Source organism: Leopardus geoffroyi, chromosome X (assembly GCF_018350155.1).
Source record: "Leopardus geoffroyi isolate Oge1 chromosome X, O.geoffroyi_Oge1_pat1.0, whole genome shotgun sequence".
NCBI lineage: Eukaryota > Metazoa > Chordata > Mammalia > Carnivora > Felidae > Leopardus > Leopardus geoffroyi.
This window is the reverse complement of record NC_059343.1, coordinates 127,224,908-127,244,728: the sequence shown is the minus strand read 5'-3', so window position 1 is coordinate 127,244,728 and position 19,821 is coordinate 127,224,908. Positions and strand designations below refer to the sequence as shown.

At 59.0% G+C, this 19,821-nt stretch overlaps 2 protein-coding genes across 8 annotated transcripts in view; one reads left to right on the top strand and one right to left on the bottom strand.

Moving 5' to 3' along the window:
• Window positions 1-7,245: 7,245 nt before the first annotated feature.
• Window positions 7,246-12,782, bottom strand: TMEM187 (transmembrane protein 187). 3 transcript variants are annotated; one of them, XM_045473208.1, is made up of 2 exons: window positions 11,852-12,782; window positions 7,246-8,449 (listed from the first exon to the last, which is right to left on the bottom strand). In XM_045473208.1, exon 2 carries the CDS (start codon window positions 8,307-8,309, stop codon window positions 7,509-7,511), a length of 801 nt encoding a protein of 266 aa, XP_045329164.1. In that variant the 5' UTR covers window positions 8,310-8,449; window positions 11,852-12,782; the 3' UTR covers window positions 7,246-7,508. The 3 variants fall into 3 exon arrangements, with proteins under 3 accessions (XP_045329164.1, XP_045329165.1, XP_045329166.1); XM_045473209.1 differs by having other exon boundaries at window positions 11,878-12,782; XM_045473210.1 differs by lacking the exon at window positions 11,852-12,782 and adding an exon at window positions 10,445-11,843.
• Window positions 12,783-12,791: 9 nt separating this feature from the next.
• Window positions 12,792-19,821, top strand: part of HCFC1 (host cell factor C1) — a 24,865-nt gene continuing 17,835 nt past the window's right edge. For 3 of the 5 annotated variants that reach the window (XM_045473129.1, XM_045473126.1, XM_045473124.1), the window contains exon 1: window positions 12,792-14,065. In XM_045473129.1, coding sequence (XP_045329085.1) covers window positions 13,873-14,065 — 193 coding nt within the window. In that variant the 5' untranslated portion in view covers window positions 12,792-13,872. The remainder of the gene's footprint in view (window positions 14,066-19,821) is intronic. The other 2 variants (XM_045473128.1, XM_045473127.1) reach the window with 1 other exon arrangement.

Here is a 19,821-nt window from a genome sequence, read left to right as displayed (position 1 = left end):
AGTTCTAAGTATTTTTAAATTCTCCTCATGATCTTGAAAACTTTGCAACGTATGACGATTGTGTGTGTGTGTGCGTGCTACTCCTCCTGACCTGATTGTGCTGGGCTCCAAGAACGCTTTGTGGCTACACTGCTCTCATTGGCTTCGGAGGCCGCTCACAGACATGGGGGGACAGCAGCCTCTCAGAGCACCCCAAGTCACAGGCTGGTTCACATTTTCTGCAGCGTCACAGACTGTTTTCTGTTTGCCTCCGATACCTTCCAGGGAAGCCCACAGAAACCTCCACAATGTTAGATTGGTCTATTTCTCCCTGGAGTTCTGTCGATTGTGGCTTCATGTATTTTGAAACTATTTTAACATTATTCCTAAAGTGTTGTTTTGTGCCAGAGTCGACTCTGTCCCACAGCTCTCCAGTTCCCTGGGCTAGCAGGTGACCAACGCTATCGTCTTCCTCATCCTTTCGCACCTAATCTTCTGCAGTCATGTGTTAGGTGTGCCTCTAGTAAGCAGCGCATGCCTGCATGTTGTGGTTTTGATATGCCATGACAATCTCTCACCGCGCCCCCATCTGAAGTCCCCTCAGAGGTGACATCTGTCGGGCCTGCCTTGTCCGCACCTGGCCCACCACGCATCCCGCCACGTGAAAATCAATCACGATCAAAAATCAATAACAAAAGTCGGCGGGGCTCTGGAGAAATTGGACCCTTCTGCCTGGCCGGTGGGCGTGCGAAACGGGCTGCCCCGTGGGAAACGGTGTGGCGGCTTTGACAATCACACGTGGAATTAGCGTATGGTCCGGTCCTGCCACCCCAGCTGTGCTCCCAGGAGAAAGGAAAACATCCGTGCACGCCATGGCGTAACCCACAGGGACCAAAAGGTGGAAGCGGCAGGACGAACGGATAAGGGACGGTTGTGCGCGCGCACGACGGAATACTCTGGGGCCCTTACAAGGAAGAGAGACACCCCACAAAATGGATGAACCCGGGAAACACGCCGACCGAAAGGAGCCGCACACAGAAGACACACACTGAGTGATTCCATTGCTAGGACACGTCCACAACACGCAATCCATGGAGGCAGACGAGTGGGTGTCAGTGGCCGGGTGGGGGGCGGGAGGAGAGGGGCCGACGAGCGACTGCTCGTGGGTCCAGGGGCTCTTTTCGGGATGATGGAAACGTTCTGCAATGAGACAGGGGTGATGGTTGCACGACCCTGAGCATATACCAAAACACCAGTGATTTGTACCCATGAAAAGAATGAATGGCATGGGATGTGACGTAGATCTCAGTTTAAAAGTGTATTTTCAGGGCACCTGGGAGGCTCAGTCGGTTGAGTCTCTGACTTCGCGGGAAGTCATGACCTCACAGTTCTTGGGTTCGCCCCCCCCCCCCCCCCCCGTCGGGCTCTGTGCTGACAGCTCGGAGCCCCAAGCCTGCTTCGGATTCTGTGTCTCCCTCTCTCTCTGCCCCTGCCCCGCTCGCGCTCTGTCTCTCAAAAAGCAACAAATAAGCATTTGAAAAATAAACACTTAAAAAATTAAAAAAATAAAAGTGTATTTTCAAAATGAGATTTGGATCCCAAGTCACGGTGGTGAGGGCTTCAGTCACAAACAAGAAAGTAACAGCCAACAGCCAAGGGAGGGAAGTCTAAAGCCCCCGGGGCAAACCCCACCTTGACTACTTCCTACCTCCTTGAACTTGAAGGTCATTCAACTTCTCTAAACTCACTTTCCTAGACAGTAAGCCCTCAAGAACTGTTAGCATCTGGGTTTCCCGTCTCCAAGGCGAGCCAGCTGTGGGGAGCCGGGCCCCCTCCCCACGGACCCCCGCGGAGCTGCTCACCTGCACCCTCCCCTCGGCAGGAGACAGAACTCCCAGAGCACACCCCGCTGGTGAAAGGCAAAGGTCGACACCGAGTGTTTCCTAATGTGGTTAAGTGCAGAAATAAAATGTATCATTTGAACCATTTGTAAGTGTTCGGCTCTGTGGCATAAAGAACATTCATATTCTGTGCAACCGTCCCAAAGTGAAAGTCCGGCCCCGGTGGACGCCAGCTCCCCCTCCCCCTCCCCCAGCCCCGCCCCGCACCCACCCTGCTTCCTGTCTCTCTGAATCCGACTGCTCTGGGCAGCCCGTAGGAGTGGAATCCTCCGGCATCTGTCCCTTCGTGTCTGGCCTCTTTCACTCAGCCGTGTGTCCGAGGTTCATCGATGTGGGAGCAGGTGTCTGCCTCCCCTTCCCTTTCTTTCTTTTTTAATGTTTACTTATGCTCAAGAGACACAGAGTGAGCGTAAGCAGGGGAGGGGCAGAGACAGAATCCGAAGCAGGTTCCAGGCTCCGAGCTGTCAGCACAGAGCCTGACACGGGGCTCGAACTCACGGGCTGAGCCGGGAGATCATGACCCCGAGCTGCAGTCAGACACTCAACCAACCGAGCCACCCAGGCGCCCCGTCTCTTTCCCTTTCAAGACCGTGTTAGGTCCGTGGCTGGGAAGTCCTCCGATGGTATCCGGTACCCCGTGCGCCCCTGCACCTGGCTACAAGTTGCCGAATGGCTCAGGGAGGAGGTTGCTGAAATGGCTGTGGGTTCACAGGTGCAGGGGCGCACGGGCAGACACCCTCGTGAAGGGCGCACGTACAAGGTCTGGACCGTGTGGCACGGTTACGGAAAGTCACAACGCGCGCACTAGGGCTTCTCGCCCGCGGGAAAGGTGTGAGAGCCTGTGGGGCAAGGGCGTCCCCGTCTCCGCACGGTGCGTTCCTCTGGGGCGGGAAGGCAGGGACGGGGCTCCAATGCAATCCGTCGGGTTTCCCGTCTTTCAACGGCAGGGCCCTGAGCCGGCAAGATGGCGGCAGCGCGTACAGCCCGGCAGAGGCCCCCGTGGAAGTGAGGCAGGGCCGCGAAAGAAGAGGCAGAAGTAGAACCAGAAGTCAGCGATTCTGAAGAGACACAGAGGGCAAAGATCAAAGCGAAGGGCAGGAAATGGAAAAAAGACTAGAAAAACAAGACCACGGTGGGAAGCACCTGCCATGCTCCCGGGGCCCAGGCTGCAGGCAGCAAGCGGGCTTGGGCGGCTCGCCAGACCCCCAGGGACCAGGCCCCGGAGATCGGCGAGCCGCAGGCCCAGCGCACGCAGCGCTCGTCTTGGCGACGGGCACGGCGACCACGGAAAGGACCCGGGATACAAGCCTCCACTCAGAAGGGGAAGAGTTGCTCCCTAATCACATGGGTATCTGGGGGCTCAGCGGAGGACATAAACTGTTGGCGGAGGGAGGTGGGTGGGGGACGGGCTAGATGGGTGATGGGCATTAAGGGGGGCACTTGTGATGAGCACTGGGTCTCGTATGCAAGTGATGAATCATTGAACTCCACTCCTGAGACCAATATTGCACTGTGTGTTAACTGAATAAAATAATTTTTAAAAAATTTCACCTTACCGAGATCTTCCCAGGTGAGAGGGAGCTGTTGTCCCAGAGCGCCGGCTAACTCTGGCTTGGCAAACTGTCATGTTGACAATAACAGCCGCTCTGTCTTATTTCTCAACGTAGATTCTGTTTTTACAATTATGGTTTTTACTACTTTTTTAAATCTTTAACACCCAACGTGGGGCTCGAACTCCCGACCCCTAGATAAAGAGTCGCAGGCTCCACCGACTGAGCCAGCCAGGTACCCCTGTTTTGAATAATCTTTGAATAATTAAAATTTTATAATGAAAGACATCTGAAGCAGCCATAGGAGATGTTAAGGCTTGACAAGTATAATCTCTGCACCCAGAAAAATGTTTTCAGCGAGACCCGAAACCCAAAAACTATGTAGAAAAAGACAGACATCTAGACATACAGGACTCCGTAAATCTTCAACCGTGTTACTTTAAAATATCCACAAAGTCAAAAGACAAACGATAGATAAAGAAAACATATTTACCATCTGTATGACAGATGAATGGTTAAGATCTATACTATAAAAAAGGGCTCCTACAAATTAAGAAAAGACAGCTGCATGGGGCGCCTGGGTGGCTCAGTCGGGTGAGCGTCCGACTTCGGCTCAGGTCACGATCTCACGGTTTGTGAGTTCAAGGCCCGCGTCAGGCTCTGTGCTGACGGCTCAGAGCCTGGAGCCTGCTTCGGATTCTGGGTCTCGCTCTCTCTCTGCCCCTCCCCTGCTCACACTCTGTCTCTGTATGACAGACGAGTGATTAATGTCTGTAATATAAAAAAGAGCTCCTACAAATTAAGAAAATACAGTTGCAGACCGAGGGAAGGATATCAACAAGCAACTGACAGACAAATCTAAACTTGCAACAGACGAGCCCCTGAGCACTCGTTGCATACGTGCATGTGCGCGTGTGTGCCAGTGTACGGAGGGGGTGGCAGGAATTAAAGTCGCGATGAGATCTCGATTTGCCACCATCAGATTGGCACAAAGTGAAAACGTGTGCTCACACCTCTCTGGTGCGGGGCGGCCGGGGGTGGCCTCCATGTCGCTGGTAGAAACGTGAATCACGAGCGTCAGGTGGAAAAGCAGCCCAGGGTTGTCAAACCCACATGCCCTTCGATGACACTCCTGAGACGGACCCAGATAAAGGCGGCTCGTTCCAGGGCGTGGAAGCGGAGGACCCTTGCCGGCAACGAGAGCTGGGAAGGAGTCAGGGCACCAGATGAGGACAGGGTGAAGAAGCCCACGATTAGCCACAGCCATGGGCACAATGTCACTAAAGCGCAAGGGGCCCTCGGGCAGTGTCTGCACCTGTCACGCAACTGCACACGCCTGCGTGTCCGGTGGCAGGGCCCCCAGAATCCCGCCAGTCCTCTCCATTGACTCGTGGTCCGTCCCCCACCCCCACGAGCCTGTATCCCATCCACGGGCAGCAAAGCCAATACAGCTATTTTCACCGGGGCGGGGGTGGTGGTGGTGGGGGGGGGGGGGCTCGGATTCCCAGGCTGTGGTACAGGAAAGCAAGGAGGAGACCAGGCTGAAACCCCACCGTCGCCCTTTCCGGGGACAGGCAGAGCAGCGCCGTGGGTGGGACTTTGGGCACGGAGGTGGGATGCCTGCATTTCTGATGCAACCGTCAGCCAAGTTGGACCTGTAGACTTTCAGTTTCTGTGAAGTGAGGGAGTTGGGGCAGACGGTTTCCGAGATCCCTCCCAGCTTTGGGACCTCTGAACCGTTTAGGCCCAAAGCAGGGAGAGGGCCCCTCTAGTGACCACCAGCTTCTCAGCGGGCAGAGGGACGCCACACTGCCAACAGGGCCAAGGAGAAGAGGGAAGGGCGGCAGAGCTCAGTGGGCAGGGGCAGGGGGAGGGCGGGGGGGGGGGGCACAGCCACCTGCTTTCTTCCTCCAGGGGCCCCAACCCAGGGGTTGGGCTGAGGAACAGAAGTTTCCCACCCTCTGGCTTTGCTTGGATCAGCTGACTTAGCAAATAAAAAGACAAGATACCCAGTTAAATGTGAATTTGGGATAAATAATGAAACAATTTTCTTACTACAAGCATGTGGTATTTGGGACAGGCTGCAACTGAAACATCATTTGTGCTGCTGCGTTTTATCAGATAACCTTGGACAGAGACCAGCAGGATAGGGGGGTTCAGGTTTCTGGAGGTCCCCACACCCTCCCGTGTCCCCTTGGGTGCAGCCCCCCCCCCACGCCAGGGCCCCCCGGGCCCCCCAGCGGCGTGCACAGTTCTCCATGAAACTGTCCTGAATCACCCTAATCTGAGCCTGCCACCTGTTTCCTGTGGGGACCCAGCCTGACACAGGAGTGGAATGAAAACCAGAAGGTTCTCAGGCTTACTTATTAAATAAGTATTGGTAAAAATGAAATGGAACAAAATGAAAAGTTACCGCTCAAAGGTGTGGGATGAACACAGCTATGCAGAACCCCGACACTTCTCAGGGGACCCGCCCCGTTGGTGACAGAAACAGCTGCCGAGAGCAACCCACCCCACATGAGACCCTGGTCCCCTCTCCCTCCGCCCACCCACCCTCACCTCTCACCGGGCCCCCCCGCAGGACGGGACACAGGACGCAGGACACACATCTCCCGGTCCTTCCTCCCTCTGGCCTGAGGGAAGGGTGGCCGTCCTGGCGACCCCCAGAGCGCTGTTCCCCTTCTAAGGCATCCGGAGCCTTTAACACACTGCCACGGAACAAAGCTGTTTCCCCAAGCAGATGCCAGCCTGTTCCTCACGCACTGGCGCGTCCCGCCTCTGGGCCCCAGACCCCGGGCCGGGCCACACCATCCGCCCAGGCCTTGCGGGAGGGGCAGAGCTCAGCTGGCCGCTGCCCAAGCAGAGGCAACGCGCGTGGGCCCCCACCTGTGGGGTTCTTCGGGCGGTGGCCTGGTCAGGACCCACTGCCTGCTCGTGGGGTGCCCAGCTGGGACAGAACATCCAGTACGGGGACCCGGTTTCCACAGCAATGGTCCACATGGCAACCCGCAGGCTCCAGGAAGAGGGGCCTGGGGGGACACGGAGTGGGTGCGTGTAGGCAGCCCGTCCCGAGAGGCCGTTTGGAAGGAACACAGTGTCCTCTCGAACGCTGTCTTCACCTCTGTTTCTACGGACTGAACGCCTCTCAGCGGGGTATAAAACAGGCGTCTAAAGAGCACATCAAAAAAATGGAAAAAAAAGAGCACGTTAACAAGCGGAAGAAGGGACACGAACAGCATGGCCTTCAAGGGTCCGAAGAGAGCAGAAACCCTCAGCTTCTCTTCGGCCACAGTGTCACCCCTGGGCTCGCTGCTTCGGACACTGTTGTCTGCACGAGAAGCACGGGGGGGGGGGGGGGGGTCGGTTTCAAGATGCCCACCCCGGGGCCCTGCCTGACACGCCATCAGGAGACCGTGGTTCCTGAGGGCCTGGGACGGCAGGGGTGTGGGGCTGGCTCATGCCCTGCTCTGGGTCTCTCCATGGAAACAGACACGTGACACTTCAGTAACCACTGCTGCGGAGGACATCTGAGCCACACCCTGGCTCTGAGGGCAACGTTGCGTTGAGAATTCAACTTTTGACACCTGTGTTTCTTCATCCGGACGGCCCTGTCTTGTTCCGTGAAGGGTCTGCGGTGACGTGGCTCCTTCCGTGTGACCTGCTGTCAGCACGGCCGTCACCGATGCCACATCGGCCTGCTCAGCATGGGTTTGTGACTCAGTCTCCCCGTCAGCAGCCCACGGACGTGACCTGAACCGCGAAGCCACTGCAGACAAACGTTCCCCTGCCGCCACGAGAGTGATGGATTTCTCGGGCTCGTTTTACCCCCACGTTTTATTTGGAAAGCATTTCAAAGTACAGAAGAGTTACAAGAGCAGGACGATGAGGCCCTGAACCCCCTGCACTTAGCTATCTGCTCTCTCTCTTTGAAAGTAAGTGGCACACAGCATAACATCTCACCCCTAAGTACCGAAGCCCGTGGCTTCGGAGGAAGGGACGGCCCTCCGCGGAGCCCTCGCATCTGTCACACCGGCGACACGGCGGCGATCGGTGGCTGGAAGCGGCTTCTCTCCGCGCTTTAACGCGCCTTCCCACCCGGAGGAAGTCTCCGGCCGGTGTTTAAACCGGTCAGAAACAAGAAGGCGCAGTGGAACTGGAGCACATCACACACTTTGGACCAGAAGTGGCCCGTGAGCCGCTGGAAGAGACGCCACCGAGCGAGCTGGTGGTCACACAGCTTGAGGCCCACGAAGCCCGCGCAGGACAGCACGCCCAGCGCCAAGTGCCTTCCCGAGGAGGCGCCGCCGTGGCGCCCGTGAGCGTGCAGGGCCCGGCCCACGGCCGCCGCGATGTGTGCGGCCAGCGCGGCCTCAAAGCCGCAGGGGTGCAGCCAGGCGAGGCCGTAACTGCCGAGGGAGAGGCCCTCGATGGCCAGGAACAGGCCGGGCCTCCAGCCCCTGTCCAGGGAGAGGCACCAGGCCGCGGGCCACGCGAAGATGGGCAACGTGAGCCACTGGTCCAGCACGGCGGCGCGGTGCGTCTGCGTGGCGACCCGCAGCCACTGCACCGGGCCGTACACCAGGGCCATGGCGGCGAACACGTCCTTCAGGTAGCGAGCCCTCCGCGCGTGCACGGGGTGCCCCAAGGGAACCGCCTTCCTCCGCAGCCAGTACACCCCCAGGAGCACGTAGGCCACGTTAACGAGTGAGTTGAAGGGCATGGCCAGGAAGACGGGGAGGCCGGCGACCGGGGCTTCAGCGTAGTGTTCGTAGCCCACTTGAATGGAGACGCCGTCGAAAACCCCCGCGTAGACGACGGCCAGGCAGAAGCAGCTGGCCACAGCCACGTGGCACAGCGCCCGCGTGGACTCGGGCTGCATGGGAACCGCAGGCGTGACCGGCAGGTCGGAACTCACACACTCGGCTTCCGCCAAGCAACGCGCCCCGGCCCCCCTCGCTGGGCCAGCCGTGGCTCCGCCGACTGGGGAGCAGAAGTGGAAGGGCGTTCTGCCTTTTTCCTCTGTGGTTACAAAAAGAGGGTGGTTAGAAAGAAAACCATCCAGGGGGCGCCTGGGGGGCTCAGTGGGTTAAGCCACCGACCCCGGCTCAGGTCATGATCTCGCTGTTCCTGACTTCGAGCCCCAAGTCCGTGCTGACGGTGCGGAGCCTGCTTGGATTCCCTCTCCCTCTCCCTCTCCCTCTCTCTCTCTCTCTCTCTCTCTCTCGCTGCCCCTCCTCTGCTCACCTGCTCTCTCAAAAAATAAAAAAAACTTAAAAACTTAAAAAATGAAAGAAAGAAAACCAACCAGAAATAAAAGTGAAGCGCTACCCACAGCATGTTCACCTTCTTACTCATGGCTTCCAGAATCATGGCTTCTAGAATCATCTAGATCTCCCCTAGAGGTTTCGTGCCTTTCTCTCCTGACACCCAGGCGCTCTGTCCTTCAGTCCTTCATCTGTGTACCGTAACACCCGGCTCACCGCCCTACTTCCCTTAGAGCCGCTGCATTTACACACTTCAACCTTTCCTAGGACTGTTGCTACAACTCAGAATGGGCTTCCCTGCCTCAGTGGTGTCATAAATGTTGAAGTTTCCAGCTGGCCCCAAGCCCTTTTCACCAAATACCCAGTTTGACACCATTCCCTGTGGTCCAAGTTCCAGGATCCAAGGCAAGGGATGGGGCGGTGCGAGAGGAGGAGGAGGGGAGGGGGCAGGAGGAGGGGAAGGAAGGGGGGGAGAGGACAGCGGGAGGAGGAAGGGCATCTGCCGGGTGGGCCTTCCTGCCCTGCCCCGAAGCGCCACACCATCCCAAATCCCCTGCTTCCCTTGGCCCACAATAAAGCTTCCATTTCCTGCAGTTGGAGAAGCAGACAGTTTAAAAAGAACATGCAGTTATCATGACTGTCAACTGCTCTGGGGCCAGCTGCGCTGTGACTTGGCCCAGTAGCCTAGAAGCATGTTGCCATGGAACAGAGAAAAGGTTCCGCGCTCTGAAAATGACTCAAAGCCAAAACGGCAGGCCGGTGGGGAAGAGAGGGACTGCCTGTGTTCAAACTCCGGCTCCCCACACCTGCTAATTGTGTGACCTTGGGCCTTCACCGGTCTGGGCCCCCGTTTGCACACGTGTAGAATGGCGATGCCTCCAGTACCTCCAGGAGCAGTCCTCGTGCGGACTAAATTCTTACAGGTGGAGACCACTTAGCACCTTTTGTTTTTGAGGCACAGCTCCATTTCCCCCTGCAACAAGCAGGCCCTGAAAGGGCAGGGCAGGGTCTGACTCCCCGCTCTCCTTCCCAAGCTCTGTGAATACCGGCTCAATTTCAATTCACGGCCACGCAAGCACAAAGCCCACATGTCTCTGTCCTTCCTATGCTTTCACTGGCACATTACCATTTCGCTTTTCACGTGGCCCTGGGCAGCCACCTCTATTTTCTGGGGACGGTGCTGCTGGCCTTTCCTGCTCCCGTCCTGCCTCAGGGGTCCGTTGTTAAGGAGGACCATGGGGCCCAGCATTTCCCCCAGTGAACCAGAGCCCTCATACTGACTCTACAGCTCCTCACTGAGCGTGAGCCTCCGCCTCAGCTTGCGGTCCACGCCCGCCCCAGCTCTTTCCCTAAGAGCCTCTGGGTCCAGGGGGCTAGGTCTGTCCTGGGGCTCCCGTTCCCAGGCTGCCCACTGCTAATGTGGTCTGTGCACGACAGCCCCCCTCCCCCCCCGCCCCCAGCACATTCCGCAAGAGCGCCCCCGGAGTGGATCGTGCCAGTCCCGCTTAACACCTTTTGGTGGCTGGCTCTCTACTCCACGCGTGATCACGTCCCAGTCTCTCGGCCACACGTCCAAGTGCCCTCCCGCTGGAGTCCTGAAAGCTCCCTAGGCCCGGTCTGTCCTGCCCAGAGTGAGATTCTGCAGGCCGCCTTCCCTCCTGCCTCACGTCTGCTGACACTTTCCACTCGGCTGCCATTCTCTTGCAGCGGCTTCCCCACTCAGCTGCTGACTCCAGCCGGGACAGCTCACCTGCACCTATCCGGGGCCCGGCTCTGTGGCATGAAGTGCCAGGCCTTTGGGACCTGCGCTAGCCTGACCCTCCCGTCTGCCAGCAAGCACGGGTAAGAGGCGGGGACAGGAGCAAAACACTGTCAGCTTGATAGAGAAGGTCCAGGAAGGGCGTGGAGAGTGACTCCTCTCTCTGGCTGCTGGGCAGAGTCCACCCGAGCCCTTGTGCAAGCTGAAAGTGACATGTCATCCAACCAATTTCCCAAGTCCACCAAGGAGACCAGGCTGGGTACTTTATGGCCTAGCTCCTCCATACACCATGGCTCCTGCCATGACCCTTGTGACATGACCCTCAAAGTTCTTTACAGATTCCCCCAGCACCTGGCACACAAAGGCCAAAGGCACTGGCCCACAGTTGTGGAGTCTTTTGGAGAAGTTCTGCAAAGCAGGACGATATCCTGGCTAAGGGGTTAACACATGTTCCTCACTCTCCCCTGCTTCCCGCGGCTATATGCATTTATGCAGGAGCCACTGTCACCTGTCACAGTGCTGGCTTCTTCCCTGTGGCATTTATGACCACTGCTTGTTGTGTCCCTGACTGTCCCGACCACCCTTGCTGCCTTTCTGCAGATAAGGGGGTGCCAGCTTGAGGGCTGTAATGTGGGACATCCCTTGCAGGTGAGGTCACTCTGGGACACCAGGATACCCAAGAAGCCTCGAACAACTCCAGTGACTCCTGAACTCCAGGGAGAGAACTGCTGAATTCAGTCAAGGTCTTTGGAAACCAGCAGCTCACCTTCCTTATTTTACGGGGAGGGACTCGGGGCCATAGAGGGGAGGTGAATACCCAAGGTCATGTAGGGCAATTGGCGGCACACCCATATACAGGCCAGGGCTCTTGTCCTCTGGCCACCACAGGTCTCTGTGGCCTTTCCCAAACAAATGCTTCCAAATACATAGAAACAGAGTTACACCATAAACTTAACGGGTCGAGAGATGGTATGAAAATATTTTGGAAAATGTGTGATATGGTAATATATGTGCTTCTTTACTGGTAAGTTAAATGACAGGACGTACGGGCAGGTCTTGTACTTGAGTTCATTTCAAGATGACTACAACAAAAGCTAAGTGATCTGAAATGGTGTCACTTCCATTGGTGACAAAGCCACCAGGCTAACACTCTGTGTGTGCTCTGTGGCCTATATTCGTAGTTGCGGGAAACGCCAAATTTCAACTCGGGGTTGGGGAAAATAAAAATGAAATAAAGCTGAGAGAAAGTGGAAAAATCCTCTGTGGTTGCCTCAAGCTCACAGACACCAGCTCAGGGCCCCTGCACTACAGCCTGAGTCTCTGCCAGTGCAGATGACCGTGCAGCCACCCGCCGGCCTCCTGCAAGATTTGGCACATGGGGGCGATGCCGGTACCCACCTCTTAAGGTTGCTACGAGAACTTACAGTATTGGCGCGAAAAGGCCAGCGATCACCATCCGGGTATTTGCCTCTCTATCTCGGCTGGGGAAAATTCAAATCTCGGGAAAGGGCGGACCCGAGAAGCGGCCCTGCGCCTGCGCGCGGGGCGGGGCGCCGGGCTCTGGGAAGCAGGCGGAGCGGGGTGACGCGGGGTGACGCGAGGTGACGCGGGGCGACACGGAGCTCTCCCGCGCCCGCCCGCTCGGCTCGGGTACCGCCGGCCTGGCCGCCCGCCCTGCAGCCGGCGGGGCGGGGGACGGGGAGCGGGCCCGGGCGCGCGGCGCGTCTCCTTTCGTTAGAGCGCGGGCGGTGGCGCCGGCGCTCGGGGGCGGGGCGGGCGAGCCTGGGAGCCGGCTGCGTCACCGCCCACTCGCCCCGCCTCCGACTCCCCCCGCGGCGTGTCTTGGGCCGCTTCTCCCGCGGCCCCTGGGTGTGGGGAGCGGAAACATGTGCACTCTTCGGCCCGAGCTGCAGCTCTAACGTTTCCCGTCGGCCGTCCCCAGCAGCCTCTGCCCTGTCCCCACTGCTAGTTAAAGGCAACTCCTCGGGCGTGTGTTCCTTAAACGACCCGGGGGAATGTTCCCAGGGGGGGCGGGGCCGAGCTCGTTTGAGGCATCCTCATCCGGGCATTCACCAGAGGCCTCAACCGCCATCTTTGTTTTGTGCTGAAAGTCGCTATTGACGCCCGTGGACGGCCGGGCGAAGGGAAGTGGCAAGATGGCGGCTCCCAGGGCGGAGGCGTGAGGGCGCAATGGGGGGGGAGGGGGTGGGCCGCGGGGCTGGGCGCGCCTGCGCCTGACCCGAGAGCGGCCTGAGCCCTAGCTAGGCGCGCGGTGGACCTGGGCCCTCGGCCCGGGGCAGCGCGGGGGTCCTTTAAGAGGCCTTGGCTCTGAGAAGCCGTGCGAGGGCGGGGGGTGGGGGGGGGGGAAACAGTGACGTAGCCTGACTCCGCCCCCTCGCCCGACCGCCGTTGCCGCCATGTTTAGTTGTTACTTCTTCACACAAGATGGCGGCTCCCAGGGAGGAGGCATGAGCGCCCTGCCGTTACCGCTCCTCCTGCCGTACAGTTGCCACTCCGGGGCCTAACTCTGGCTCTTTGGAGCGGCTCCTGTGGGAAGGAGTCATAAAGAGGGAAGCGAGGATCGGACGCTGCCTTGCGTTTGGTTTGCAGTGGAAGAACTGACCCAGGAGGAAGAGAATAGGGGGGAAGGGGGAGTTAGTCTCAAGATGGCGGCTCCCAGGGCGGCAGGCGCAGCCTGAGCAGCAGAGGCGGACTCAGGGGAGAGGTTCGAGACCTCACAGGCTGTACGGCGCGAGTCTCCGACCAGCCCCCGAGAATTCGAGTTCGTTCCACTGGCCTCCGGCGCGCCTTTGTCCTTCACGAGTGTCGAGGCTGTTTCGGGAGCGGCGGCTGCACTAAGCGCTGGGCGGGGAAGCGGGACGGTCTCAAGATGGCGGCTCCCACAATTGTGGTGTGAGCGCCGGCGGGGCTGGGACAACCGCGGCGCTTGTGGCTCCTTTCCACCCGCCCCGGAAGCCGGCCAGTGCAGGGGACTTGGGGGGTGTGGGAACCGGGCCGGGGCTCCGCCATTTCCGGCGGGGGAGGGCTACGACTGAGGAAGGGAGGAGAGAGGGACGGCTCAAGATGGCGGCTCCCAGGGCCTCCCGCCCGAGCTTGTAAGCGGGAGCGCCCGAGTGAGTTGTCAGGGCGGCGGGACTCGGCGGCCTCCGGCTTCTCGGGGCTAGGCGCTCGAAAGTTTCGGGAGGCTTTTGAAGAGACGGGGTGAGCTAGAAGAAGGGGAAGAGCCGAAGGGAAGGAGGGTAGTTAAGATGGCGGCCTCCATGGAACCGTCCACCGCTGTGTGAGGAACCGCTTCTCCGTGAGAGCTACCTTAGACGAAAGGGGGTGTGTGTGAGAGGAATTGGGGGGCTCCCTTCCCGCTTGGTGACTTTTTCCCCACCGCGGCCTTTCCCGTAACTATGGCTTCGGCCGTGTCGCCCGCCAATTCTCCGGCGGTGCTCCTGCAGCCCCGCTGGAAGCGAGTGGTGGGCTGGTCGGGTCCGGTGCCCCGGCCCCGCCACGGCCACCGAGCCGTGGCCATCAAGGAACTCATCGTGGTGTTTGGCGGCGGCAACGAGGGGATAGTGGACGAACTGCACGTGTACAACACGGGTGAGTGCAAAGCCCGCTGGGTCCTGGGATGTTTCCCTCCCTCCCTCCATCTCCTCCCTCTCCCTCGTCTTCCCTCCCTCCCCTCCTCCCCCTCTTTCCCTCCTCCCCTCCCTCCTCTCCGCCCTCCCTCCCCTCCTTTCTCTTCCCCTTCCCTCCTGCCTCCTCTCCCTCCCGTTCCTCCCTCTCCCTCCGCACTGATCTGCTCTCTCTCTCTTCCGAGACCCTTTGGTCGGCCCGGCTTCTGTGCCTTTTCCTGCTCTCTCCCCGTTCTTCCTCTGCCCCCGCCCCCCCCCCCCCACCCCCCGCGTTTGAGGGGTGCTTTTCATTATCCGACAGAAATCCAGTCCGGTTGGTGAGGGGGCGGGGGCGTCGCCGGCGTTGACTCGAGACAGACACCGTTACCCCGCCGGGCGGGCGGGCGGGCGGGCTGGTGGATGCGTCCCTTTGGCGCAGGCAAAGTCCCACCCCCTTCTTCCCTCCTGCGCCTGCTCAGCTCTTCTTCCTCTTTGATGCTTTTTCGGGAGAAATGACAGCTTCTAGATGACGGATTAGGGGCAGAGTTGAGCCCCTGATTCCGACCTGGGGGGTTGTGTGCCCCGCTGGGTGACCGTCTCAGGGTTTGTGCACCCACAGATAGGGCGGCGTTGCTGCTGCTCGCCCTTTTGCCATTTAGTTCTGCGGTGTTTGCTCCAAATTGCTTCTTTTTTGGATCGGGGGCCCTCCGGTGTAGGAGGTGAATTCCAGTGACCCCATGGTGGGCTAGGTGGACCCTTACCTCTCCTCTTTCTGTGAGGCCGAGATTGCCGTGCCCCCGTTCATATCTCCCCCAATCCCAGGGCGCTGTTAATTGGGAGGAACGGGATTCCTCCGGACACACAAAGCTGCTGTGCGCGCCCCTTGCCTGGCGTCCTTGCCAGCCAGGTCTCGGACTGGGCCGCAGCCTCCTGCAGCCTCTTGCCCGTGGCGGCCCCTTGGCCTGGTTTGCACACGGAGCCGTTGACTGTGGAAGGGACGTTGGCTCACGGCGCCTCGCCTTGCTCAGAAGGAGGGGCTGGGCACTCTCCCTGAGGCCAGCGGGCCTGTGTGCGCTGTGTTCTGGGGGGGAGAGCGGGAGAGAGCCTAAGACGCCCCCCCCCCCGGGAGGGGGGAGAGCAGTCTCACAGCGTGCCCTACACACCCACACGCCTGTCAGTGGTCTTTCAGGAAGTTCCCCTCTGTGGGGGGTGGGGGGGGGGATGCCTTGGGGTCGGTGGTGGCTGGGAGCTGTTTTCCAGCTCTGCCCCCAGGCATCACATCTAGCAGACTCCGTTTCTCCAGGTCTGTCCTTTCCCAGGGCTCTGGCAATACCAGCTCCTTGAGTCTAGGCCCCACCTCCCACCTGTGAGGGTACTCTGGGGTTGGGAGTTGGCGCCCAAGGGAGAAAGTGGTTAGAGCAGTGAGGGCTGGGTGCTCCCCTCCCCCTCCCTTGAGGCAGAGTGCAGTTTTCTCCGCACCTTGTAGCTGGCTGCCCCTACCGAGTTGACTTTCAAAGGCTGGTGGGTCGATGGCGACCCCTTTGCATTCCGGCTCTCGGCACCTGTTGCCTCCAGCGAGGCCGGGCTGGTTGGCGGTGCTCCCTGCAGGCGTAGACAGCTGCTGTGGCCGCAGTCAGCCGGGGAAGATGAGGCTGAGGGGCAGGGCTGTTTTTAGAGAGGCCGTCGCCCTGAGCAGAACCTTCTAAACTCCTTGGACTGTCTTTATTCTCACAAGGCCCGGAGCAGGCTCCTTAACAGGGAAATACAATTTTAGAAAGTAGGACAGGGGCCTAATTACCATCAGCTCTGAAGTCCACTGCTTCCAGGGGCTTCTGCATATTCATTAGTTTATGAAAATGAATCGGGCCACTTTGGCATTAATTCATTACCCGTCTGCAAGCGTGGGTCGTGTAGTAGAGGGTAGTCCGCCTTCCGAAGGGCCGCAGCCCCGGATTCCTCCAGTTAGCAGTTTGGAAACTGCCCTTACCAACTCCTTAGGCGATTTCTCGGGAGAGTCACCAGCAGACCCAACTCCCGGGTCCTCACCAAGTGTTGCCCATTATCTGAAGGGCGCAGGAACTTGGCCAGCTTTCGCTGTGTGTCCGCGCTTCTGGTAGCTGCAGGGTTCTTGCGCTCCCTTCGGGACAGATGGGGCTTGGTGTTGCCCTCCTGCCGCCAGTGGCGGCACGGCTGCCTGGCTGCCTTTCCGCTTGTCGTCGTTTCGGTTTAAGTCAGGGCAGGGCAGATTCCTTGCGCCGCTTCCTTCTTCTCTCGCCCTCTTCCTTCTGCGGGACGGGAGACCCATTCCTTGTTGTTGAGCTCGGTGGCTCCAGGGGCGCGTTTGGGGCGCTTGTGAGCACTTTGCCGTCTCGGTTAGCTCAAGGTGGTCTGGCGGTGACGAGCTGGGGGCCAGCAGGTGTGTGTGAGAAAGCGTGTCCTTCCTCTTCAGCGGCGGTTACCACGGCGGCTGTGGGATACTTGATTGGCCTTTGGGAGTCCTTAGGGGAGCTACTGTCCTTGGCCTTGGGGAGTTGTATTTCAGGGTAGCAGAGCGGATTATGGAGGACCTGGTACCCAGGGAAGACTGTGACCGGTCACCACATCAGCTGCCCAAGGCTGGTCTGCGTCCGTGGTTCTTTAACGTCCAGTGACTGTTAACAGCTGGAAGGAGCTTTGCAAAGCATCTAGCGGAACTTCCTTGTTTTTGCACATGAGGAAATTGGGGTCTGAGAGGGGAAGTGACAGGTCTAGGGTCACCCTGCCAGCCGGTGGTAGGGTCACACGGGAGTGCCTGGAGTCCAGCTCTTCCTGGACATAGTTGGGCTCTCTTCTTCAGTTAACAGGCACAGGCCACCGCCTCGGAAACACCTTGCTGCTCCTCTGTCCCTGTAGCTCATTGGTCACTAAGTTGAGCTTGTCTCAGATCCGTTCCCCCTCCATTATGAGACCTCCCCTCTTCTCACTTGGCTTTTGCAGTCACTTCCTGATTGGCCCTGTTAGTTTCATTTGTCAGGAAATCCTGTTCACCCTTCAAGGCCTGGCTCCAAAGTCACCTTTTCTGAGAAGCCCCCTCTGCCAAATTGCCCTGTTCTGTGCTCCCCAGACTTGACCTTGGTGCAGACTCCCCCCGCCCCGGGCTGCTTTTCCCATCATGGGGGGGGAGGGCGTGGCAGCCTTCCTACTACATTGGAAGCTTGAGGATGGGAGCGGTCTACTCCGAGCCTCCCCGCACTTGGTGTTGCGTCTGCCACACAGGAAGTGCCGTGTTATGACCGAGCGAACAGAAGGGCGACCGGTCGGTCGGTCTCCCCAACTGTGCGGGTGCGGGTCTCTAGGGGAGGGTGCATAGAGGTTGACGGGAGCAACTACAGGGGGGTTTGGCAAGTGTGGAAAGGGGTGGGAGCGGCTGATGAAACACGGAAACTGTCCGGGTGTCAAGCTTGCTGAGGAGAGACAAGGTGGAGTCAGGTTTCTGACCAGCCCACGGAGGGTCCTGTGTGCAGGTGGCCTCCTCTCCTCAGACCACGCCCCCAGCTGCGAGCGTTGAGAGCATTGACCGGCTGGAGCGAATGGAGAACAAGGGACCGGAGGCGGGGTCGCCCGCTGGGTGAGCTACAGATAACGTGATTAAGGGGTACCTGAGAGCAGCCGGTGTGTTTGAGGCAGCGGCCGTGCCATCTGGAGGGCAGCACTGGGGCTGTGGCTTCATGCCACCAAGTGCCTGACGGACCGCTCTTGATGGCGGTGTAGGGCCCCTGCCCCGTGTTCTAGAACAAGACCAGCGCTTCTTAAATGAGGGGTGTCACAGGTCACTTCCAGCCTGGCCGGCCGCATCAGCGATGAGAGCGGGATAGGAAAGCGGCGGGTCGGTCCTGTTTGCCGTGTAGCTTTGTCCCAGGCCTGACCGCTGGCCCCATGGTGGCCCGTAGCTGCGTGCAGCAGCCCAGAGGGCGCTCAGGTGGGCGAGGATAGCCGATTCCTCCCTGTACGGTGGGCACCTAGCGGTCGCTTTTAAGCTGGTGACAAGGTTCTTGCCTGTGTCTGTCCGTTTTGCTCTATAACCTCAGGTAAGTCACTTCCTCTCTTGGGTTCCGTTCCTTTATCAATTGAGGGAGCTTGGCCTAGGCAGTCTCCCAGGTTTCTTTCAGCTTTTTATCCTGGTAAGTTGGATGAAACTCCGTCTCTTCCAATTTGTGCATGGGTGGTTTGCCTCGGCACGGAAAGCTGCTGCTTTTCTTGGTTTGTTTTTGCCCCAGGAATGACAGTGAGGGAGGGAGCCGGGACCTGGGGTCTGGGTGCACGCGTGTGCAGCAGGCAGTGCAGCCTCGCACCTGCACCAGGACGGCGGCAGAGGGGGACAGTAGAGGGGGACAGTGGTGCTGGGCGTGCTGGAGTCCCAGTGACCCCACCGAACCGTTGGGGGGGGAGGGGGTCAACAGCCTGTTCCAAAGCAAAGCTGGAGAGGTGGGGAGTGGGGAGCGACAGGAGTGCTTTCACCTCGGGAAAGGCTGTAACTGTCCTGGGGGTTGCTGGTGTGCTTTTAGATGAGGACAGGCCTTTGGGCCAATGTGCACATGAGGCCCCAGGGTGACAACAAAGGACTTGTTACCTAGTACGCAGGAAGGACGTACGCATAACCAAGTATGCATAACCAAGTACGTGCCTGCGCAGAGGCTGAGAAGCAGTCGAGCAGCCGGGGCCCCCCGAGGCCCTCCCCGTGGGACTATCCTGACCCTCATTTGGACTCCAGGGCTGCCCCTTTCACGCTCCGGTGCCTCCGTCTCAAGTCACTGACGTTTGACCAATACCGGTTTAGGGGCACCGAATCAGATTTGCATCTGGCGCCCGGTTTGAGGTTTTTGGAGAGAGTGTGGCGTGCCGGTTAGGGAGAGTCCTTTAAATAATGTGTAATGAGAAGGAGCCCTCAAAAAGAGGAGGATGTGTGCCCCGTGACTCTTCTGGGAGGCCCTGGCTTGGCAAGTGTCTGGGGAGCTGAACATAGGACACAAGCCTTAAGTGAGGGGAGGAGCGGGGTGCTGGATGGTTCTGGTGGTCTCCCCACCCCAGCCCCGGTTACAGGGGATGGATTCCGGGGACGCTTCTGCAGCCAGCAGAGGCTGTGGAGGCTGCCTCAGAAGCTGATGCTACTGCCACCGCTTCTGGATTTCAAGAATGTTCTAGATTGGTGTGGGTGTGGCATGAGGGGAGGGGTGGTGTGGAACATCACCTAGGAAACGCCAGCCGAGATGGAGTCTTGCCCCCCTCCCTGGCTCTCCTCAGCCAGCGGACTGGACTTCCTTGATTGGCCACCCTCACCTGCTCACCTCCTGCCACTGGCACCTGCAGGGAGGGAGGGCACTGGCTGGTCACGGTCACTCTGTGAACCACTTGGAGGTGTGGCCCCCGTGCCCCCAGGAAGAGGTGCATGGGGCCACCGAGAGGGTATCTTGGGTGTTAGACCTTTCTTTCCAATGATCCACTGAGCAGTTGGGGAAGGAAGTCAGGGCCCACGTTCCCAGAAGCTAATGAATTAGTGACTTCCCGCTGATTAAGACGACCTTGATGAGAAGCCAGGTGGTTGCAGGCTGTCGCAAGGTGGCTTCTGAGGCAAGGGACTTAAAAGATGGCTCGGATGGGGTGCTGGGACTGGATACTGAAATGAGAAGGCCCCACACCCTGGGACAAGGAGGCGCTGTCTTGGCTCCTCCTTTGTCAGGCCACGTTTCGTGGGCTGCTGGATTT